The sequence below is a fragment of the Bufo bufo genome, chromosome 2 (genome assembly GCF_905171765.1).
Source record: "Bufo bufo chromosome 2, aBufBuf1.1, whole genome shotgun sequence".
NCBI classification, from domain to species: Eukaryota; Metazoa; Chordata; class Amphibia; order Anura; family Bufonidae; genus Bufo; species Bufo bufo.
The window spans coordinates 359582458-359608013 of NC_053390.1; the positions used below are offsets into that span (position 1 = coordinate 359582458).

General features: G+C 43.3%; 1 protein-coding gene across 2 annotated transcripts in view; it reads left to right on the forward strand.

Annotated features, from left to right (window-relative positions):
• The window catches only part of JAK2 (Janus kinase 2), a 344639-nt gene that overhangs the window by 49491 nt on the left and 269592 nt on the right, over window positions 1-25556 (forward strand). Inside the window, exons 1-2 of one of the 2 annotated variants that reach the window (XM_040417134.1) lie at window positions 5982-6001; window positions 22816-23054. In XM_040417134.1, coding sequence (XP_040273068.1) covers window positions 22835-23054 — 220 coding nt within the window. In that variant the 5' untranslated portion in view covers window positions 5982-6001; window positions 22816-22834. Of the gene's footprint in view, window positions 1-5981; window positions 6002-22815; window positions 23055-25556 lie in introns of those variants that run through there. The other variant, XM_040417135.1, reaches the window with a different exon arrangement.

The window sequence follows — 25556 nt, forward strand, 5'->3', positions numbered from 1 at the left end:
GTCTCTTGACACCCCATGGTGATACAAGATACCTAGATAGTGACCTTACAACATCCTATCTTGACCTTACTTCTACCGGATTATAGTGACATAAAGCTGTTAGTATGATCCTGTAGAAGTAAGGTCAAGCAGAGGCACATAGCATCGTAAATCATGATAATACCGTGCACTCCTGCAAGTCTAGAATGAGGGCTCACGCTCACACATGGAGAGTGATTCCTGTAATAAACTCGCTCGTATGAAACAGCCCTAACTCACTATATTATAAGGAATATCATTACACAGAATATATAGAAGGTGATATATAATTATAGGGGACTGAACCAATCAATACTTAAAGAGGATCTTTCACTAGAATAAAACATCTAAACTAACTGTACAGACATGGAGAGCGGCGCCCAGGGATCCCCCTGCACTTACTGTTATACCTGGGCGCCGCTCCGTTCGCCTGGTATAGGCTCCGGTATCTTCTTAGTTAGGCTCCACCCAGGGGAACCTGCCGGCGTCTCATTCTCCCAGGCTGTAGCGCTGGCCAATCGCAGCGCTCAGCTCATAGCCTGAGAGAAAAAAAAAGCCTCAATATAGAGCATGCTGTGATTTTTATGCAACGCACAAGTGATGGGTGAAAATCACCGCTCATGTGCACAGCCCCATTGAAGTGAATGGGTCCGGATTCAGTGCGGGTGCAATGCGTTCACATCACGCATTGTACCCGCGCGGTATTGTCGCCCGTGTGAAAGGGGCCTAAGGGTGCATTCACATAACCGTTTAGCTTTCCGTTCTACTGTTCCGTCAGAAGAAGGAGAACAGAGAGAGAGAGAGAGAAAATTAATCCTGTAATGCATAGGATACTATTGCATCAGTTGTCATCTGTTTGAGCCATTTCTGTCTGAGATCCGTTTTTTAGACGGAAACAAAAGTACTGAATGCAGGACTTTTTTCCCCGTCTAAAAAAGACTGATCTCAGACGGAAATGGATCAAACCGATGACAACTGATGCAACAAGATCCGTGTTTTTTTTTTGTTTTTTATACATGATTCCCCCCCCCGCCCCCCCTCTCTTCTTCTCACGGATCAGAAGAACGGAAAGCTAAACAGTAATGTGAATGCACTCTGAGGCCGTCCAACTGCTATCTTTTTCAACCCTTTCATACTTGTGCAAACTCAGGTCAGCTAAGCATACATGTGTCTGCACTGGGGAGGGATAAACCTGATTTCGGGAAATAGAAATTCAACTGTAAGGCTGAGTTCACACGGGCGTTGCGGGAAAAGGTGCGGGTGCGTTGCGGGAACATGCGCGATTTTTCAGCGCGAGTGCAAAACATTGAAATGCGTTTTGCACTCGCGTGAGAAAAATCGCTTGGGATCGGTGTTCTGTAGATTGTATTATTTTCCCTTATAACATGGTTATAAGTGAAAATAATAGCATTCTGAATACAGAATGCATAGTAAAATAGCACTGGAGGGGTTAATTTTATTTTATTTTATTTAACTCACCTTAATCCACTTGCTCGCGCAGCCCGGCATCTCTTCTGTCTTCATCTTAGCTGTGTGCAGGAAAAGGACCTGTGGTGACGTCACTCCGGTCATCACATGGTCCGTCACATGATCTTTTACCATGGTGATGGATCATGTGATGACTGGAGTGACGTCACCACAGGTTATTTTCCTGCACACAGCTAAGATGAAGACAGAAGAGATGCCGGGCTGCGCGAGCAAGTGGATTAAGGCGAGTTAAATAAAAAAATTATAATTTTTTAACCCCTCCAGCGCTATTTTACTATGCATTCTGTATTCAGAATGCTATTATTTTCCCTTATAACCATGTTATAAGGGAAAATAATAATGATCGGGTCTCTATCCCGATAGTCTCCTAGCAACCGTGCGTGAAAATCGCACCGCACTTGCTTGCGGATGCTTGCGATTTTAACGCAGCCCCATTCACTTCTATGCTGCGATTTTCACGCAACGCACAAGTGATGCGTGAAAATCAGTGCGGGTGCAATGCGTTCAACTCACGCATCGCATCCGCGAGGAATACTCGCCCGTGTGAAAGGGGCCTTAAATCCCTCTTTCCAAACATCTGCCATTTGGGGGAAGAGTCTAGAGGTCCAGACACATTAGAGGGTTTACTGGTTCTCATGAAATCTATGGGTTCGGCCAACATTTATCTAATGTGTATGGCCAGCTCAACTCTTCCCTGACGTAGCCATTTTTGTTTTTCTGTTCTCATTCTTTTATTCCAGGAGCTTTAACTTATTTAGATTTTTCAGTTCACATACTATACGTCTATGTACTTTTTTTATGGGACAAGTTGTACTTTTAATGGCACCATTTAATATTGCATACAATCTAGTGGCAAGCTGGAAAAAATTCTGAATGGGGTGCAATTGGAAGAAAAACGCAATTCCACAATTTTTTATGGGTTTAGTTTTTATTGTGTTCCCTATTTGGTAAAACTGACCTGTTAACTTTCTGCGCATCAGTAACAATACACATTTTTTTTTATATGGTAGTTTTTCTTGTGTTTTCATACTTAAAAAAATAAATAAATAAAAACTGAAAGGAAAAAAAATATATTTTTTTGCATTTCCATATTCTGTCCCACATAACTTTTTTTTAATATTTACATCTACGGAGCTGTGTGAGAGCTCATTTTTTGTGCATCAGTCTGTAGTTTTCATTGATACTATTTTGAGTTATGTATGACTTTATCACTTAATATTCAGTTTTTTTCGGAGATGAAGCTGTTATTTTGATTTTTTAATGTACTTTTATGTTTTAATAGTTCAGACATTTTGGGACACTGCAATACTAATGATCTTTTTAATTTTTTTATTGTATATTTGTAAAATGGGGAAAGGGAGTGATTTGAATATTTTTATATTTTTTTTATATTTTTAAAAGCAAATCATTTTTTTTCTTTAGCCTTATTTTTAGACACAGGCAGGGAATAATGGGCACTTTTCTTTGGCAGACCTCAGAGCATTTAGAAAGACCAGGCAGCCATACCAACCAAACGGCTCCCGTGCTCTCATCGTCAGAGAGCCAATCCGTCTCCAGGAGCATGCCCGTTAAATGACCACAGCATTTGAGGGTTTGAAAGTTCATGATCAAAAACAACTCCGCTGTGTAAATCTGCCGGCGGCTATGCCGCTGCTTAGCTCCTAACTAGGCACCACATCCGCTGTTCATGTATGGCGGATATCAGGAAAGAGTTTCAGGGTATTCTGGTTATTTCATGGTCCTACTGCTGGCCCCCCCAAGAGTGGCAAGTTGAACATGTGCACTGCTGATTCAGTCCTCTCTGTGGGATTGCTGGAAATGGCCATGTGCTGTATTTTCCCATTCCATGTCCCATAGAGATGAATAGCGCTATAGTGCACATGCTTGACCTGACACTCCATTCATTTCTCAGCGTCACAACGGTCAGATCACCCCCGATCTAATAGTAATCCCCTATACTGTGGATAGGGGATAGCTTGAAATAACAGGAATACCAATTTAAGACTGTGTTCTCATGAAATAAAAATAGAATACAAATGTTGGTCTTGGTGAAAAAAAGTCTGTGCAGATTAACGTTTTTCTGCTTTATCATCCTGGAATCCCTATATGGCTGCTCTCCAGCTAACAAATAACAGACATTACTGTAGTGAAAAGCTAAATTAGGCCACATGCACACGACCGTATGTGTTTTGCGGTCCGTAATTTGCGGAGTCGCAAAAAAAAAAAAAAAATAACACAACATCCGTATGCCATCCGTTTGTTTTTTTTTGTTTTTTTTGCGGATCCATTGTAACAATGCCTAAAACGGACAAGAATAGGACATGTTCTATTTTTTTTGCGGGGCTACGGAACGGACATACTGATGCGGACAGCACACGGTGTGCTGTCCGCATTTTTTGCGGACCCATTGAAATGAATGTCCAAGAAAAAGGCAGAAATCCAGCTTCCAATGCAAGAAAATAGCAGCTTTTTATTTAAAGTAGTGCATTAAAAACCAAACAGGGTGTACATGTCAAACATTGTTTTCACGCCTTATTCCCGGCGTGCTCCGTGCTTCCTTCATTACCAGCCAGGTGAGCCCACCTTTTTTTCTTTTGTGTTCATTGAAATGAATGGGCCCGCATCCTATCCGCAAAAAAACCCGGAACGGACACGGAAACAAACAACGTTCGTGTGCATGTAGCCTTGGGCTACTTTCACACTAGCGTTTTTGCTGGATCCGGCAGGATCCAGCAAAAACGCTTCAGTTACTGATATTACAACCAACTGCATCCGTTATAAACGGATCCGGTTGTATTGTCTTTAACATTGCCAAGACGGATCCGTCATGAACTCTATTGAAAGTCAATGGGGGACGGATCCGTTTTCTATTGTGTCAGAGAAAACGGATCCATCCCCATTGACTTGCATTTTGGGTTATGAAAGATCCGTTTTGCTCCGCATCCCGTGATGGAAAGAAAACCGCAGCATGCTTCGGTTTGCTCTCCGGTATGAGAATGGAGCGTAATGCATTTTGGAGCATTCAGTTCTGTTCAGTTATGTTTAGTCCCCATTGACAATGAATGGCGGCAAAACTGAAGCGTTTTTTTCCAGTATTGAGAACCTATGACGGATCTCAATACTGGAAAATATTAACGCTAGTGTGAAAGTCGCTTTAACTACTGATAAAGAGACCTGCTTTTTTGTCCACTACCAGAAGCAAAAGGACCTTTTAGGGTCCATTCACACATCCACAAGTGTATTGCGGTCTGCAAATTGCAGATCCGCAATGTGCTTCCGCATGGCCGGCACTTTAATAGAAATGCCTTTTCTTGTCCGTGTCTGCAGAAAGAATAGGACATGTTCTATTTTTTGCGGAATGGAAGTGCGGATGCGGGACGGAAGTGTGGATGCGGACAACACACTATGTGCTATCTGCATATTTTCCGGCCCCATTGAAAATTAGCCGGATCCATTTTGTGGATGTGTGAATGGACCCTAAGACTGAGATCGGCAACAGCGCCTCAACAAAGGTACATATTTATTGCGATGTAAAATATATTGTCTGCACTTGACAAAGTGAGCATCGTGGGTGGCACAACATTGCTGAGTGTGCACGTTTGTTTCAATGGGGAGAAAGGGAGAAGAAGGCTGGATTCACACATCTCTCTTTTGCAGAATTTCGCTCAGATTCTGCAACCAATAACAGTACAATGTACATGAAGGGGATTTTTAACCAACCTCCTTCACTCACAGCGTTAATAAACTGCATCACATTTTTAGATCAGCAGCATGTCCTATCTGTCCTATATGGATTTTATGTGTTCATGGTTTCCATGGCTAGTTCCACACCAAAATCTAGAGAAAAAAAATCCACATGTAACACATGCAGATTTCATTGCAGATTTCAGGGCAGAATTTTAGGTTGGTTCAACAGCACCATTATTATCCTGAACCTAGCCTTAGCCTTTTTCAGACCTCTGTGACAATAGCTTTTCTCCCGAGAAAAAAATAAAAAGGATTGGGTATGTTAAAATCTATCATGTCTAATCCCACTTTGCCCAGTTTCACACAAGCGAGTTAACTGCCAGAAACATGCTCCGCATGGGAGCATGATTTCCCATCCTGGTGTCTCCTCTTGTAACGGGACCTCCCTGCATTATAATGATTTATAATGCTGTGTGTCCCTGCCCAACCTTTACTGAAACTATTTGTATGGATGGCATTGTCAGTACAATTCATTACAGATGATGTCGGGCAGGTACACAACCAGTTTGAACAACTGTAACGGCCAGTATGGACTTAAAGGGGTTTTGCCACTTCAGCAAATAGCATTTATTATGCAGAGAAAGTTTCCATGGTTACGACCACTGGCATTTTTTCTTATTGTGTGCAAGCATGACCACCACTTACGGATTACATGGTGGTTGTAACCATGGATACAAGCAGTGTATAATGTTATGGAAAAATGAATCCAGCCAGCAAAGGAGACAATATGGACAATCACAATACATTAGTAAGTGCCTTGTATTAACTTTCTCTACATGATAAATGGATACGGACAGCACACATATAACATTCGTGTGCTGTCTACATTTTTTTGTGGCACCATAGAAATGAATGGGTCCGCTTTTGATCCCTAAAAAATGCAAACCGAAAATACGTTTGTGTGCATGAGGCCTAAGTGTGTGTACATATGTACATAGCTCTCAGTCACTGACAGTTGTAAAGGGCTGTCTCACTTCAGCAAGTGGCATTTATCATGTAGAGAAAGTTAATACAGTCCTGATCAAAAGTTTAAGACCACTTGAAAAATGGCAAAAAAAATCATATTTAGCATGACTGGATCTTAACAAGGTTCCAAGTAGAGCTTCAACATGCAACAAGAAGAAATGGGAGTGAGACAAAACATTTTTTGGAGCATTCAATTTAATGAAAACAACGATTAAACTGAAACAGGTTGTTTTTCAGCTGATCAAAAGTTTAGGACCACACCTCCCAAAAAAAACTAAACCCCCCAAAACAGAAATCCAACTTCCAAACATGAACTCAGTAATGAGTAGCTCCGCCATTATTGTTTATCACTTCAAAAATTCGTTTCGGCATGCTTGATGCAAGCGTTTCCATGAGGTGAGTGGAAACATTTCTCCAAGTGGTGAAGACGGCCGCATGAAGGCCATCTACTGTCTGAAACTTCCCTTGCCATCCATCCCCAAAGGTTCTCAATTGGATTTAGATCAGGGAAACACGCAGAATGGGCCAAAAGAGTGATGTTATTCTTCTGGAAGAAGTCCCTTGTCCTGCGGGCATTGTGTACTGTAGCGTTGTCCTGTTGAAAAACCCAGTCGTTACCACACAGACGAGGGCCCTCAGTCATGAGGAATGCTCTCTGCAACATCTGGACATAGCCAGCGGCCGTTTGACGACCCTGCACTTCCTGAAGCTCCATTGTTCCACTGAAGGAAAAAGCACCCCAGACCATTATGGCGCCCCCTCCACTGTGGCGCGTAGAAAACATCTCAGGTGGGATCTGCATGTCATGCCAGTAACGTTGGAAACCATCAGGACCATCAAGGTTAAATTTTTTTCTCATCAGAGAATAAATCTTTCTTCCACCTTTTTGAATGTCCCATGTTTGGTGCTCTCTTGCAAAGTCCAAACGAGCAGTTCTGTGGCGTTCAAGGAGACGAGGTCTTTGAAGACGTTTTTTGTTTTTGAAGCCCTTCAGTCTCAGATGCCGTCTGATGGTTATGGGGCTGCAGTCAGCACCAGTAAGGGCCTTAATTTGGGTCGAGGATCGTCCAGTGTCTTGACGGACAGCCAATTGGATCCTCCGGCTCAGTGCTGATGAAATTTTTTTGGATCTTCCACTTGACTTTTTTGTTCCATAACCCTCAGGATCATTTAAGAAATTCCAAATGACTGTCTTACTGCGTCCTACCTCAGCAGCGATGGCGCGCTGTGAGAGACCCTGCTTATGCATTTCAATAACCCGACCACGTTCAAAAAGGGAGAGTTTTTTTGCCTTTGCCATCACAACGTGTGACTACCTGACAGAAAAGGACAATGAATCCACATCTTTGCACAGATTTGGCCTTTTAAAGGCATGTGGTCCTAAACTTTTGATCAGCTGAAAAACAGCCTGTTTCAGTTTATTCGTTGTTTTCATTAAATTGAATGCTCAAAAAATGTTTTGTCTCACTCCCATTTCTTGTTGTTGCAGATCCAGCCATGCTAAATATGATTTTTTTGCCATTTTTCAAGTGGTCTTAAACTTTTGATCAGGACTGTACAAGGCACTTACTAATGTATTGTGATTTTCCATATTGTTTGGCTTGGTTCATTTTTCCATCACATTATACACTGTTAGTTTCCATGGTTACAGACCACCCTTCAATCCATCAGTGGTGCTCGTGCTTGCAAACTATAAGAAAAAATGCCGGCCTCTCTGGTGGCTGGGACTGTGGGAGTTCACGTAGGCTTGTGCTTTTTTCTATAGTGTACAAGCACGGCCATGCTGCTGGACTGCAGGGTGGTCATAACCATGGAAACTTTCTCTGCATAATAAATACTATTTGCTGATGTGGCAAAACTCCTTTAAGTGTGAATGGTCGTCTCTGTGAAACGGACGTTCTACCCAACTTCTACCTAAGGTATATGGCCACCTTAAAAAATAAACATATATAGTTCTTTGGGCGTTTTTTTTTTTCCCCCCCTCTAATCCTATGACTTCCACACTTAAAGGGATTCTGTCATGACATTTTAGGCCTATAACCTAAACATATGGCCAGGTCCGTCCAAATAGCATGAATCCGAAACTGTACTTATTAAATGTGCCTGTGGCTCTATTAGCACATAAAACAGGTTTTTATAACCTGTCATTCACCTACCTAAGGTGCCCAAGGGGACGTCGCTTCATACAGGGTGCCCGGCTGCAGCCATCTCCGTCTGGTGCCCAGCGCCGCCTTCCCACTAGAAATCGCCGCACTCCCTGTCTATATAGTGCCGCCTTCCTCACCTCAGCCCCGCCTCCGCAATCATCCGTTCCCTCAGGTTATGCCTAGTGCGCACGCGCGGGATCTGGCAGAGGGACCGGACGATTGCGGAGGCGGGGCTGAGGTGAGGAAGGCGGCGATTTCAACTGGGAAGGCAGCGCTGGGCACCAGACGGAGATGGCTGCAGCCGGGTACCCTGTATAAAGCGATGTCCCCTTGGGCACCTTAGGTAGGTGAATGACAGGTTATAAAAACCTGTTTTATGTGCTAATAGAGCCACAGGCACATTTAATAAGTACAGTTTCGGATTCATGCTATTTGGATGGACCTGGCCATATGTTTAGGTTATAGGCCTAAAATGTCATGACAGAATCCCTTTAAAAGGTGGTCTTTTTAGGCTGACACATTCTAAGGAAGCTTTGGTCTGATCATTTGCAAAGGAAAAGGATATTATTGCATGCATCTGTTTATTGCTGTAATTTTCCATGCACTAGTGAGCAAATACATGTAGTTTTCCATCTTTAAGAAATTCTCTATGTACAAATTGATTGCCAAGACTATGAATGTAGAGACGCCTGACGAAGAGGCCCAAGTAGCCTCGAAAACTTGAAATTGAAAAGTTAACCATTAAAAGGTATCCACCACTGAGGAATCTCAATCTTTTTTCATCTTGCGTTGCCTCATAGTGGTTTCTGCCTGAGTTTGGCTGTAATACTTGCTTTGGCCTGTACATTTGTGTTGCTCTCAATGTTTTAATCAGTGAGCATGGTGACTTTAATAACAAGCATTTTATAATTCTTACAGATGTTTGGTTTGCAACTAATAGAATAAAACGTATATATTCAGCTAGACAAAGGCTCCAATGAGAGAGCTGAAACGTTGCTGCTAGATGGGTGAATAAACCATCCACTTTTTTTCACTAATCTGGAGTGCTGCCTTTTTTCTTCTATATGTACTTGGGACCTTGGTCACAGGCTCCTATAAGGATTTGCACCCGCGTTTAAAGATATATATATATATATATATATATATATATATAAAATATAATATAATATAATATAATATAATATAATATGTGTGTATTGTGGTAATGTGAACAGAAGAATATATGGTAAAGGGGGGGGTGTATATCTCACCTAGGTTCCTCAACTGGGTGAGGTAAGATCCAGGATGTTCTTTAGTAGTTTATGGGCTGGATTTTATTGAACTGGGGAAGGTAGGCTTGGTAGTGGGACCTCTCCAGTCCACCCCATTCCAGGGCCTGGTTTCCCCTAAGGCCCCTTTCACACGAGCGAGTATTCCGCGCGGATGCGATGCGGGAGTTGAACGCATTGCACCCGCACTGAATACCGACCCATTCATTTCTATGGGGCTGTGCACACGAGCGGTGATTTTCACGCATCACTTGTGCGTTGCATGAAAATCGCAGCATGCTCCTCTTTGTGCGTTTTCCACGTAACGCAGGCCCCATAGAAATGAATGGGGTTGCGTGAAAATCGCAATCATCCGCAAGCAAGTGCGGATGCAGTGCGATTTTCACGCATGGTTGCTAGGTGACAGTCTATTCACTGTACTATTTTCCCTTATAACATGGTTATAAGGGAAAATAATAGCATTCTGAATACAGAATGCTTAGTAGGTGATCATGTGATTGGAGCATGTGATCTGACGTCACCACAGGTCCTTTAGCCCATAGGTCATTAAAGAAGTAAAGAAGAGACCGGGACCTACTCGAACAAGAGGAGAAGGTGAATTAATTTTTTTATTTTTTTTTAACCCTCAATTGATCACCTACTAAGCATTCTGTATTCAGAATGCTATTATTTTCCCTTATAACCATGTTCTAAGGGAAAAAGATACAATCTACAGAACACCTAACCCAAGCCCGAACTTCTGTGAAGAAGTTCGGGTTTGGGTACCAAACATGCGTGATTTTTCTCACGCGAGTGCAAAACGCATTACAATGTTTTGCACTCGCGCGGAAAAATCGCGAGTGTTCCCGCAACGCACCCGCACTTTTTCCCGCAACGCCCGTGTGAAAGAGGCCTAAGGCCTCATGCACACGACCGTTGTGTGCATCCGCGTCCGTTCCGTCATTTTTCACAGTTTAGCGGAGGTCCCATTCATTTCTATGGAGCTGTGCAAAAAAACTGATAGTCCTCCGTTTTTTCTCCGCGTCCGTGATTCCAGTCCGTCAAAAAAATATAACCTGTCCTATTCTTGTCAGTGGAAAATGGAGGACGGACCCATTCAAGTCAATGGGTCCGTCAAAAAAAAACGGATGCACAACTGGTATGTCGTCCGTGTCCGTTTTTTTCTACAAGACCTTGGTGCAATAAAATTACACTTTTCATTAACCTTCCTTTTTTCCCCCTGTCAGACAAAAAAAAAGGATGACACAAGGAAACACAACTGAAGCAAAATCGGAAACGGACCAATGAAGCCCAGTGAAAAAAACACTTGTGTGCATGAGGCCTAAGGCCTCATGCACTTGACCGTTTTTTTTTGCGGTCTGCAAAACGGATTTCCGTTGTTCCGTGATCCGTGACCGTTTTTTCTTCCGTGGGTCTTCCTTGATTTTTGGAGGATCCACGGACATGAAGGAAAAAGTCATTTTGGTGTCCGCCTGGCCGTGCGGAGCCAAACGGATCCGTCCTGACTCCTGACTTACAATTCAAGTCAATGGGGACGCATCCGTTTGACGTTGACACAATATGGTGCAATTGCAAACGGATCCGTCCCCCATTGACGTTCAATGTAAAGTTAGGAGTCCCTATTATACCATCGGATCAGAGTTTTCTCCAATCCGATGGTATATTTTAACTTGAAGCGTCCCCATCACCATGGGAACGCCTCTATGTTAGAATATACCATCGGATTTGAGTTACATCGTGAAACTCAGATCCCACAGTATATTCTAACACAGAGGCGTTCCCATAGTGATGGGGACGCTTCAAGTTAGAATATACTGAGAACTGTGTAATAACTGCCCCCTGCTACCTGGCAGCACCCGATCTCTTACAGGGGGCTGTGATCCGCACAATTAACCCCTCAGGTGCCGCACCTGAGGGGTTAATTGTGCGTATCATAGCCCCCTGTAAGAGATCAGGTGCTGCCAGGCAGGAGGGGGCAGACCCCCTCCCTCCCCAGTTTTACATTCATTGGTGGCCAGTGCGGCCTCCCCTCTCCCCCCCCTAATTAAAATCACCTTTTATGCAGACGGATCAGCGGATCCGTCTGTGTGAAAGTAGCCTACGGACACGGATGACTGACGCGGATGACAATCTTGTGTGCATCCGTGTTTTTTCACGGACCCATTGACTTGAATGGGTCCGTGAACCGTTGTCCGTCAAAAAAATAGGACCGGTCCTATTTTTTTGACGGACAGGAAACACGGATCACGGACGCGGATGTACAACGGTGCATTTTCAGAGTTTTCAACTGACCCATTGAAAGTCAATGGGTCCGCAGAAAATCACGGAAAAAGGAAAACAACGGACACGGATGCACACAACGGTCGTGTGCATGAGGCCTAAACCTGAGGGATCTCCAGGTGTGTCATCTGGGATCGTTAAGGGGAAATAAAAACCTGTCCCAGGCTGTCAGTCTGGGGGAAGTGATGTCTGGAGATAAGTCCAGGAGGCTGGCTGCCGACCTGACTAAAAAAAAAAGCCTAATGCCCTGTGTGACCTGGGTTTAATAGGTGAGCCAGATATTGACCTGTATTAGTTAGTGCTCAGACGAGCAGGATTTGTTTTACGTTTTTGCCGAAAGTGTAAAGGCTATTTATTTTGTGGTTTGTACCGCAATAAAGTGAAACCTTATTTGAACTTTATCCTGTTGTCTGCACACAAATCTGTCACCGCCGCCCTGCTTGAGAGAGCAATCCCTGACAAAATATATATATATATATATATATATATATATATATATATATATATATATATATATATATATATATTATATATATATTAGCAAAAGGACCGGCTTCGCACAGGCATATTTAATCTATTTAATTTAATGTTTGTGTGTGTTGTTAAAAGATATCGACAGCATCCCCCATAACAGTGACCTCCACTATAGCACCCCCTCCCCACAGTGCCCCGCCTCCTTAAAATGTGACCTCCACAGCAGCTCACCCCCTTAACTTTGACCTTCACAGCAGCCCACCCGCCTCCTAGCAAAGACCTCCACAGCAGGGCATTATTGTCTTTAATTGATAATATATAAAACCCCACAGAATTAGTATACACTTAGGGTCCATTCACACGTCCGTAATTTGGGTCCGCATTCGTTCCGCAATTTGCGGACCCATTCACTTTCAATGGGGCTGGAACGGATGCAAATCTACATTTCCTGGATCCGCATCCGTTTTTTCGGGATCCGTTTTTTCGGGATCCGCAATTTCGTTCCTGAAAAAAATAGAACATGTCCTATTCTTGTCCGCAATTGCGGACCAGAAAAGGCATTTTCTATTATAGTGTCTGTGATGTGCGGTCCGCAAATTGCGGATTGCACATTGCAGGTGTCCGTGTTTTGCGGATCCGCAAAACTCTTACGGACGTGTGAATGGATCCTTAAGGTCATGTGAGTTACATCAGCCTTCACAACAACATTGGCTAAGCGTCGCAATCAAAATCATATTAATAAGGGTACATTCACACGACCGTATTATTTTTGTCCGCATCCGTTCCGCATTTTGCGGAATAGAAGCGGACCCATTCATTCCTATGGGTGAATAAAATGTGCGGACAACATTCAGTATGTTGTCCGCATCCGTGTGTCCGCATTTCTATTCCGCAAAAATATGAAGCATGTCCTACTATTGTCCGTACAGATCGGTCCACAGCACCATTCAAGTCAATGGATCCGCATATTGCGGATGAAATACGGAATGGTTTCCGTATGTCATCCTTTTTTTGCGGATCCGTTTACTTATTTTTGAAGGCCATAATTTATTTATTTTATTTTTTTCTTCCATTTTTTTGCGGACCATAAAAAACGGAAGACATACGGAAGTCATTTGTCCGCAAAATGCGGACACACGGTTCCGTTATTTGCGGACCGCAAATCGGAAAGGATTACACACGGTCGTGTGAATGTACCCTAACTCACACATAAGCTGTCTTATACAGACAGTCTGTCTATAGCAACAAATCAGAGCTCATAATTAATGACCTGTAGCAAAATAGAAGCTGAGCTGTGATTGGTTGCTATATGCAACCTGATGAATATCCAGGCTAACTGCCACAACAGACAATGGCTCCTGTAGTGTGCCAGTTAGGTTACTAAGCGTATTACTTGGTAATTAATTCGAAAAGCGCGGGGTGAAAATTTCCACTCAAAACATAGTCTATGACGTTCCCCGAATCACAGGAGGCGGCTGTGCAAAATTTTGTGATTGTAAATGCGACGGTGCGGATTCCTTTAGCGGACATCCATCCATCCATCCATACATACATGCATACAGTCAGGTCTATAAATATTGGGACATCAACACAATTCTAACATGTTTGGCTCTATACACCACCACAATGGATTTGAAATGAAACAAACAAGATGTGCTTTAACTGCAGACTGTCAGCTTTAATTTGAGGGCATTTACATCCAAATCAGGTGAACGGTGTAGAAATTACAACAGTAATGGGCGAGAATAATAATCATAAATCAAACTTTCACTTTTTAATACTTGGTTGCAAATCCTTTGCAGTCAATTACAGCCTGAAATCTGGAACGCATAGACATCACCAGACGCTGGGTTTCATCCCTGGTGATGCTCTGCCAGGCCTCTACTGCAACTGTCTTCAGTTCCTGCTTGTTCTTGGGGCATTTTACCTTCAGTTTTGTCTTCAGCAAGTGAAATGCATGCTCAATCGGATTCAGGTCAGGTGATTGACTTGGCCAATGCATAACATTCCACTTCTTTTCCTTAATAAGACGCACTTTTTTACCCCCAAAAGTGGGGGGAAATGGCCATGCGTCTTATAAAGCGAATACTAATGAGCGCTTCCATTATGGAAGCGATCACTAGTATGCATTTGGTGCCGGGAGCAGGGAGTGAAGCACTGCGAGCACTTCCGGTACTCACCGTCCCTGGTCTTCATTACTCGGGCCGGTATTGCACTGTCCTGACCCTGTACAGCGTCAGGACGTATTGCATGCACTATGACTTCACGCTGCACACAGTCAGGTGACAGTGCAGTGCGGGCCAGAGAAGACATGGGAAAGCTGCCGGAGATGGAGAGGAGCCGTGACGCAGGAGCGGTAAGTAGTAAGGAGGAGTTTTTTTTTTTTCCCAGCAACAAGTTGGCTTCTAACAGAAAGGACCTACACTAACACATGCATCTCCTGGGCTTTTGGCCTACGAGTTTCAGGGCAAAGTAGGATCCAGCTATGAGATACTCTGATTAAAAGCGCAACGTTCACAGGGTTTAGTGTGTGTATATGTGTATGTGTGTGTGTGTGTGTATGTGTATGTGTGTATATATATATATATATATATATATATATATATATATATATATATATACAGCCTGTCCAAAAAGTCGCCACAAAAAAAGCCTTTTAGTTTTGATTACTGCACGCATTTGCTGTGGCATTGTTTCGATAAGCTTCTGCAATGTCACAAGATTTATTTCCATCCAGTGTTGCATTAATTTTTCACCAAGATCTTGCATTGATGATGGTAGAGTCTGACTGCTGCGCAAAGCCTTCTCCAGCACATCCAAAAGATACCAATCCAGTGGTGGCCAATTCATGTGTGAAAATGATGTCTCACGCTCCCTGAACCACTCTTTCACAATTTGAGCCTGATGAATCCTGGCATTGTCATCTTGGAATATGCCCGTGCCATCAGGGAAGAAAAAATCCATTGATGGAATAACCTGGTCATTCAGTATGTTCAGGTAGTCAGCTGACCTCATTCTTGGAGCACATACTGCTGCTGAACCTAGACCTGACCAACTGCAGATACCCCAGATCATAGCACTGCCCCCACAGGCTTGTACAGTAGGCACTAGGTATGATGGGTGCATCACTTCATTTGCCTCTCTTCTTACCCTGATGCGCCCATCACTCTGGAACAGGGTAAATCTGGACTCATCAGAGCACATGACCTTCTTCCATTGCTCCAGAATCTAATCTTTATGCCCCCTAGAAAATTGAAGCCTTTTTTTATGGTTTGCCTCACTGATTAGCGGTTTTCTTACGTCTACACAGCTGTTCAGTCCCAATCCCTTGAGTTCCCTTTGCGTTGTGTGTGTGGAAATGCTCTTAATTTCACCATTAAACATAGCCCTGAGTTCTACTGTTGTTTTTTTCTTCGATTTGATTTCACCAAACGTTTAAGTGATCGCCGATCATTCAGGATTTTTTCCAGTCACATTTCTTCCTCGAATACAATAGGTCCCCACTATCCTTCCAGTTTATACAAAATGTGTTGGACAGTTCTTAACCCAATTTTAGTACTTTCTGCAATCTCCTTAGATGTTTTCTCTGCTTGATGCATGCCAATGATTTGACCCTTCTCAAACAGACTAACATCTTTTCCACGACCACGAGATGTGTCTTTCGACATGGTTGTTTAAGAAATGAGAAGCAACTCATTGCACCAGTTGGGGTTAAATAACTTGTTGCCAGCTGAAAGATAATCGCCCATGCAGTAATTATCCAATAGGAGGCTCATAACTATTATATATATATATATATATATATATATATACACTGCTCAAAAAAATAAAGGGAACACTTAAACAACACAATGTAACTCCAAGTCAATCACACTTCTGTGAAATCAAACTGTCCAATCAATTTCACATGCTTTTGTGCAAATGGGATAGACAACAGGTGGAAATTATAGGCAATTAGCAAGACACCCCCAATAAAGGAATGGTTCTGCAGGTGGTGACTACAGACCACTTCTCAGTTCCTATGCTTCCTGGCTGATGTTTTGGTCACTTTTGAATGATGGCGGTGCTTTCACTCTAGTGGTAGCATGAGACGGAGTCTACAACCCACACAAGTGGCTCAGGTAGTGCAGCTTATCCAGGATGGCACATCAATGCGAGCTGTGGCAAGAAGGTTTGCTGTGTCTGTCAGCGTAGTGTCCAGAGCATGGAGGCGCTAACAGGAGACAGGCCAGTACATCAGGAGACGTGGAGGAGGCCGTAGGAGGGCAACAACCCAGCAGCAGGACCGCTACCTCCACCTTTGTGCAAGGAGGAGCAGGAGGAGCACTGCCAGAGCCCTGCAAAATGACCTCCAGCAGGCCACAAATGTGCATGTGTCTGCTCAAACGGTCAGAAACAGACTCTATGAGTGTGATATGAGGGCCCGACGTCCACAGGTGGGGGTTGTGCTTACAGCCCAACACCGTGCAGGACGTTTGGCATTTGCCAGAGAACACCAAGATTGGCAAATTCGCCACTGGCGCCATGTGCACTTCACAGTTGAAAGCAGGTTCACACTGAGCACATGTGACAGACGTGACAGAGTCTGGAGACGCCGTGGAGAACGTTTTGCTGCCTGCAACATCCTCCAGCATGACCGGTTTGGCATTGGGTCAGTAATGGTGTGGGGTGGCATTTCTTTGGAGGGCCGCACAGCCCTCCATGTGCTCGCCAGAGGTAGCCTGACTGCCATTAGGTACCGAGATGAGATCCTCAGACCCCTTGTGAGACCATATGCTGGTGCGGTTGGCACTGGGTTCCTCCTAATGCAAGACAATGCTAGACCTCATGTGGCTGGAGTGTGTCAGCAGTTCCTGCAAGACGAAGGCATTGATGCTATGGACTGGCCCGCCCGTTCCCCAGACCTGAACTAATTGAGCACATCTGGGACATCATGTCTCGCTCTATCCACCAACGTCACGTTGCACCACAGACTGTCCAGGAGTTGGCAGATGCTTTAGTCCAGGTCTGGGAGGAGATCCCTCAGGAGACCGTCTGCCACCTCATCAGGAGCATGCACAGGCGTTGTAGGGAGGTAATACAGGCACGTGGAGGCCACACACACTACTGAGCCTCATTTTGACTTGTTTTAAGGACATTACATCAAAGTTGGATCAGCCTGTAGTGTGTTTTTCTATTTTAATTTTGAGTGTGACTCCAAATCCAGACCTCCATGGGTTGAAAAATTTGATTTCCATTTTTTAATTTTTGTGTGATTTTGTTGTCAGCACATTCAACTATGTAAAGAACAAAGTATTTCAGAAGAATATTTAATTAACTCAGATCTAGGATGTGTTATTTTTGTGTTCCCTTTATTTTTTTGAGCAGTGTGTGTATGTGTATGTATGTATATATATGTATGTATGTATGTATATATATGTGTATGTGTGTATGTGTATATATATATATATATATATATATATATATATATATATATATATATATAGAGAGAGAGAGAAATGTAGATTGCACATTCACATGCCATACATTGATCTATTGCTTGTGTGTGTGTGTATATATCTACATATACACTCATACACACACAGATTAAAGGGAACCTGTCATCAACTTTATGCTGCCCATACTAACGGCAGTATAAAGTAGAGACAGGTGAGTTGATTTCAGCGGTCTGTCAGTTATAAGTTAAAAGTAAAAGGTTGCCGAGAACCAACATCACAATCATTGCAGACTGGGCCTGGAAAAGAGTCCCGGCCACCTGAGAAGAGTCATGGTTATTCATGAATTCCTGCTCTCCTGCCCACCTGCTGATGACTGATAGTCTTCTACCTAGTTTTCTCCCTTTCTCTCTAGGAGAGAACTGCCAATCATCAGCAGATGGGTGAGAGAGCAGGAGATTATGAATAACCAGGACTCTTCTCAAGTAGATTTGACTCTTTTCAAGGCTTGTACTGCAATGGTTATGAAGCTGGTTCTCGGCAACCACTGACTTTTAGCTCATGAGTGACCCACTGCTGAAATCAGCATTTCTGTCACTGCCGTATTTTTCGCCCTATAAGACGCACCGGCCCATAAGACGCACCTAAGTTTTTGAGGAGGAAAATAAGGAAAAAAATATTATTAACCAAAAGGTGTGCTTTTGGTGGGTTTAAACTAATGGCGGTCTGTGCATGACACTATTATGGGGGATCTGTGAATGATTCACTGTTATGGGGTGGGGGATTTGTGAATGGCACTGTTATGGGGGGAGCTGTGTATGGCATTATGATGGGAAGGGGGGGGGGATCTGTGGTTTGCATTATGATGGGGGGGGGGGGGGATCTGTGGATTGCACTGTTATAGGGTAGTGGATCTGTAGATGACACTGCTATGTGTCATCCACAGATCCCCCCCCCAATAACAGTCCCATCCACAAATCCCCCCATCATAATGCCATCCACAGACCCTTCTCTCCCCCCCCCCCCATCATTATCCAATCCACAGATTCCTAAGGAGGATCTGTAGTAGGCGGGGAGAGTGGCGGGGCCGTGCAGGCACTGTACTCTGGCCTGCCGCTCAGTATGTACTGTATACGTAGTGTTAATAATCATATCTAAACTCTGTTCCCCATGTGTACCATACTTACCGGTACACGTCGCGCTCCTGTAGTAAGCACTAGCAGCCAGGCCGGGCGGCCGTAACTTACTGAGTTAACGTGCCTGCCCCGCCTGCTTCATTCATAAAGTAGGCGGAGCAGGCACATGACCTCCTTGAGTTACGGCCGCCCGGCCTGCCTGCTAGCTGCTAGTGCTTACTACAGGATCGTGATGTGTACTGGTATGTACGGTACACATGGGGAGCAGGGGGAGCGCAATTTAGATATGATTATTAACACTACGTATACAGTACATACTGAGCGGCGGGCCAGAGTACAGTGCCTGCACGGCCCCATGCTCTCCCCGCCTACTACAGACCCTCCTCACTAATACATCGCAGTCTGTGATGCTGCTGCATCGCAGACTGCGATGTAAATTGCCAACATTTGCCCCATAAGACACAGGGGCACTTTTCCCCCACTTTTGGGGGGGAGTGCGTCTTATGGGGCGAAAAATACAGTATTTTAAAAGTGAGGTCAGAATAAAGTTGATGAAAGGTTCCCTTTAAGGCTTCTTTCGCACGGGAGTTACGCGTTCTGGCACCGTCTGGCAATGCCAGATCCAGAGAGCCCCATCAGGCTGTTCTCTGCAGGAACAGCCTGCCTAAACTCCTGCCAACAGTTTGAAACTAGCCTAAGGGTACCACCACGTAACTTGAGATGTTCAGTAAATGGGGTCCAATATGCTCCAAAATTTAATTGCCATTTTTTAGAGTATAGATGCCTGTATGCTCACAATGTACACAATCACTTCAAAAAAATACACACTTAGGCCTCATGCACATGCCCATATTATGGCTTTTTGTTGTACGGATCTGTAATAGAAGCCTCACTTGACCTCTGTATACCTCCATTTTTGTATATAAGCCTTTTTTTTATTTTTATTGAAGTCCAACAAAATCTAACATAATCTCCTTATTTGTCTTTATTTGTTCTTGTTTCACAACTGCAGACCATGAAAAATACAATAGAAAAGCAGTGCATTGTTCTATCAGACTGCAACCATGTCTTCTCCCTCCCCACCTTCTCCCCCTCGGATGCTAGTGCACATGAGCCAGGAAGTATAGGAGGAGGGGGCTGTGTTTAGGTTGCATAATTTTTGTCTACACAATGAGCATGGCCATTTTGTTGGAAGGAATCTCTTTGTTACTAATAGTATAAAATAGATTTGGTAATAGCACCAGTCATAGTAAGTGCGGCCGCCATTACATCTCTGCAGAGGGTGCTACCCAGCTTTTTAAGACTGCTGAATATAAACGCTGGGTGAGAAGACTGTAGAGCTGCATTGGTGACAACAGATTATATTGCCCTGGTACCCTATGATAGATATGCATTTATGAATTGGTGAATCCACAGTTTTGTAGATGGATTTGCTAGCCAGGGGCCTGGAAAAGCTGAGTGAGAATTCCAGTGACAGATCCTGCATTCTGTGGAATAGCTAGACAGATTAGCCTTTCAGGGTCCCGGAAAAGCTCGGTAACAACAAAATGCTGTGGAATATTTTGGCTCTATATAAGTGAGTAAAATAAAAAAAATATGTACATGGACCTGTAATAAGGACTGCTAAATAATGTCTACCTAAATAAATCATTCTCCTTACTACTTACTAAATAGTGCCATAGCTGGGCAGGTTTGCCTTTCAGGGTTTTAGGAAAGCTGGGTTACCACCATGTGGAGCTGTAATAAATAGACTGCAGAATACTAAATCTACCAAGATAAATTCCTGACACAAACCGAGATGAACAGCCTCCACTGACTATATTGGAGTCCATTCAGTTTCCGTCCTACGTGCACTTTTATCTGGTCATTTTGATGGAATCTGCAATGGAGGACCCGAATGGAGCCTCAAGAGAAGATGTGAACAAGACCTTTAGCAGGTTCTGCTTTCTTTTTTACTTTTTTGTCAGGGTTTAGTGGCCGTTAAGAATGGAGTTTCTAATAGCGTCATCTCTTTACGGGTTGCCACAAAAACGGCAATACCACACTTGTATGACTGAAAAAAAATCCACACTATTTTTTGTGGATTTTAACAACCCCAATGTCTGTCTGTGGGGAAACCACAGTACATCAGTCGTCGATCCACACCAACAATTGACATGAAGCCAATTTTAAAAGCAACAACCCAGTTCAGTTTCTGCATGTACAAAATATGCACCACGTACATAAGATATGGCAGATTTCATTCACTTTGCTGGTACTGTATTACGCTGCAGATTTACTGTCCCTTAGGGTACCTGCACTTGGTAAAAGCAGATTTCTGTGCGTTTCTGCATCCAAGCTGCAACAAATCCACAGATCTCTCCATCATTTGAAAAGTGTGAAATCCGCAGCTAAAACCGCAAGCATAATTGACATGCTGCGGATTTGGAAGTCTGCACGGCACACACAAAAGATCTGCAAAGTGTACATGATGATTGTCCTTATACACATTACTGGTACCATATTACACTGCGGTTATTCCTCATAGGAATCCACACGTACCCTTAGATTGTGCCTGTGGCACAGCATAATAGGCATATAGTCATGGCATGCCCAGGGCCTTTTGTTAGGCCCCCAGCTGCTTTGGCAAAACATTGACACCCTCTGATTACATTTGTTGGGGGAGTTGTTGGGGACAGAAGGATCTCTTTTTGCAGCGTTCACTCAACATATAAGGTGTCAGATAGCCAGGATAGGCGTTAATTCCAATCCTGGCCATTACACCTGTAACCGCATGATCCCGGTGACATAGCTGTGCATCTTGGAGGCTTAATGTAAGCTTATCCATAATGTACAGTTACAACATGAGGGCTAAAAAGTCCAGCTTAAGTTATTTTACTGTGATGGGACATCTATTAATTCAACGGGGAAATAAAAAAATCTGTAATCCTGCGCTCCTGTTATCACTTGTGCAAAAATAACTGTCAAAACTGAATAGGAAATGTGATCGGAGGTACCTCCGATCCTGGCAATTGCAGCTGGAGCACTGCTCTCAGTCAGTGCAGGGCTCCTGCGCCATCATGATTACAGTGACATACCCTATCCATAATGTACATTTATGTAATGGCGACTTAACAGGTTAAAGATGTGAAGATTTTTACTGTGATAGGACCTCTGTTATTTCGATAGTGACAACCAATGTTCCTGCACATCCCACTGTATCCTCTGCAAAAATGCCACAACTGAATAGGAAATGCAAGAATGTTTGTAAGACATTATTGCCAAATTTCTGATTTGCTAATATGTGGAAAATTGGAAATGCTTACATTCTGGCTGGAAATCAGTGGGTGAGGCAGGGGAAAAGGTGCATTTATTCCCAACAATGGGGGGATCCATGTATCAACTGATCACTTTTCTATACAAACAATAAGGGTACGGCTACACGGCGACGGCCAGGATCGAAGAGTAGCAGCGATCCCATGGAATCCAGCAGTGTTGGATTTTTTTGCGACTCGCGCTAAGTTCCCATCAATTTGTATGGGATCACCGCTACGCTGAAATCCTTGCTGCGACCAGTGTTGCCATGTAGCCGTACCCTAAAGATGTGTGCTAATAATAAACAATGCAGGAATTGCAGGAAAAAATGCTGAAAAAGATTGAGCCCTCTACTTGATTTTCCATGCAATTTTTCTGCATTTTTTGAACAGTTGAAACAGCCGTTTGCAAAAGGTCTACTACTATTATATTAGGATGCATTGGCTTCTTCATACCACTGATACAATGGTCCAGGTCTATGTCCTTACAATAAATAAAAGTACAGTGGATTATTACTATGATAATATATTCATTCCTGATTTTGTTTGTCTTTTTCTTCTAGCTAACACTGGAGTGATGTAATGGCTTGCCTCACTATGACTGAAATGAGCATAACCACAGTCCCTGCTGTGAACTCAAGTGCAGATACCCGAGTGAGTTCAAGTGCTCCAAAACCCAGTGAGCCAGGTTTTCACATCTTTCTGTACCATGCATCGGGCACTGGCGATAAGGATTACCTTGCATTACCTCCAGCGGAGTATGTTGCAGAAGAAATCTGTATCACTGCTGCTAAAGCATGTGGTAAGTTTTATTTTTCTCATTTGTAATCATCTTGCAGTCTTAGAGCCGTATTACACTGTCCGATGTTCGGTCTGTGTGAGTGTCGATGGATGATGGAACGCATCTGTTGGTTCTCGTTTGCCGCGGCCTGATTACACAGGCCGATCCAAACTGAATTTGGGAGGAATAGTTGTTTCCACAGTCATTCCTCCCTCATTCAGTTCTGTTGATTATCAGCAGCACACCCCTGATTACACAAAGAGATATGCTGATGATAATTGGGTATCTTTCATCCTGATAAAAGATGGTCATCAACCAACAAACAAGCAAGCGTTTGCTCGTTTATCTGCTGCTTGATTATATGGACGGATTATTGTGAATTACAATAATAATTAAGAACACTTGTTCTTTATATTTATACATTTACTGCTTACAAGCTGATTTCCTCATGAGGAAAATTATGTTTCCTCATCTAGTAAACAAGTAAAGTAGTTCTTACAACATGCCTTTTGCACATGTTTTAACATGGATTCAAAAGATTTAAGAATAAATAAGCTGACAAAGGCTAAGTGAATAAATATATTTACTAAATGTGATAAAAGATATAAACGAGACAAATCACATACAGAGTAGTAAAGGTAAATAACAATCAATCACTGGCCTGCAACACAACTGGGGGAACTCGTCGCTATGTCATCGCACATTTCCAAAGCCCCGTGGTGATACAACAGAGAGAGATAGTTACCTCCTAAGGAAGTCCAGTGTAGGGTATGCATGTATCACTCAGGAATGCAACCTTCTCAGCACAATGTTTTTTTTTTGTATATGTTATCTAGAATATCATTATAAAGCGTGTAGAAGGTCATATAATAATTAAAGGGGACAGAACCAATCAGTACCCTTAGGCCCCTTGCAGACGAGTGTGTCCAGATGCGTCCCGGTGCATTGCGGCAAACCCGCGCGAGTAGGTAAGCAATTGCAGTCAGTTTTGACTGCGATTGCGTTCCGATGTTCAGTTTTTATCGTGCGGGTGCAATGTGTTTTGCACGCGCGTGATAAAAAACCGACTGTGGTACCCAGACCCGAACTTCTTCACAGAAGTTCAGGTTTCGGTTAGTTGTAGTGTAGATTGTATTATTTCCCCTTATAACATGTGTTTTTTTTTTTAACCCCTCCACCCCTATTTTACTATGCATTCTGTATTCAGAATGCTATTATTTTCCCTTATAACCATGTTATAAGAGGAAATAATAATGATCGGGTCTCCATCCCGATCATCTCCTAGCAACCGTGCGTGAAAATCGCACCGCATCCGCACTTGCTTGCGGATGCTTGCGATTTTCACTCAACCCCATTTATTTCTATGGGGCCTGCGTTACGTGAAAAACACACAAAGAGGAGCATGCTGCGATTTTCACACAACGCACAAGTGATGCGTGAAAATCACCGCTCGTGTGCACAGCCCTATAGAAATGAATGGGTCAGGATTCAGTGCGGGTGCAATGCGTTCAACTCACGCATTGTACCCGCGCGGAATATTCGCCCGTGTGAAAAGGGGCCTTACAATACAGCACAAAAAAGGAATTATTGCAGAAACATGTGGGGCACATGCTTGAAATCAGCCAATAGTCATTGTTATTACAAAAAAATTGCTAGAATGCTAGAATCTTAATCTACTCAGTGTGACCTGTGGAACAAAGTTCAGAGTTTTTTGTTTTAAGTGAAATATTCTCTGGCTCTGAAAACATGAGACGTCATCGCACTTGTGCTGTGATATTGGAATTTGAAGTGTACTGTTTAGAGATTGTTGGTGTTGGAAGAGTTTGGGTAAATGCTGATGTTATTAGGCTGTCTGCAGATAAATCTCTTTATAATGGAGAGAATATCACTGTGTTCCAAAACACAGCTCATTGTGTGGGCTGCCTTTATTTCTGTCATTTGATAGTTGGAAAGAATATTTAGACTAAGTGGATCAGAATATAGACGTGAGGCTACTTTCACATCTGCGTTGTTGCCTTATCCGTCATGGTTCAGCAAAAACACTTCCGTCACAAGAATACAACCGTCTGCATCTGTTATGAACAGATCCGGTTGTATTGTCTCTAGAATAACCATGACAGATCCGTCCCTTAAACCATTGTAAGTCAATGGGGGATGGCTCCGTCTCCATTGACTTACATTGTGAGTTATGACGGATCCGTCTTGCTCTGCCTCCCAGGACGCACTCAAAAAAGTTGCTGCAGCTCTTTTGTATGCGTCATGGGAACGCAATGAAACGGAACGGAATGTATTCTGGTGCGGTCTGTTCCCTTCAGTTCAGTTTTCTCCCCCTTGTCCCCATTCAGGACAAAACTGACGCGTTTCCTCCGCTATTGAGACCCTATGACGGATCTCAATAGCAGAAAGGGAAACCGCAGATGTGAAAGTAGACTGACCCGTGCCTCCAAACAGAATTTTGTTACAAGTTTCATTCTGATTGAAGCACAAAGAACAAACCTAAAGCCTCATTCTCCATTCTCCACG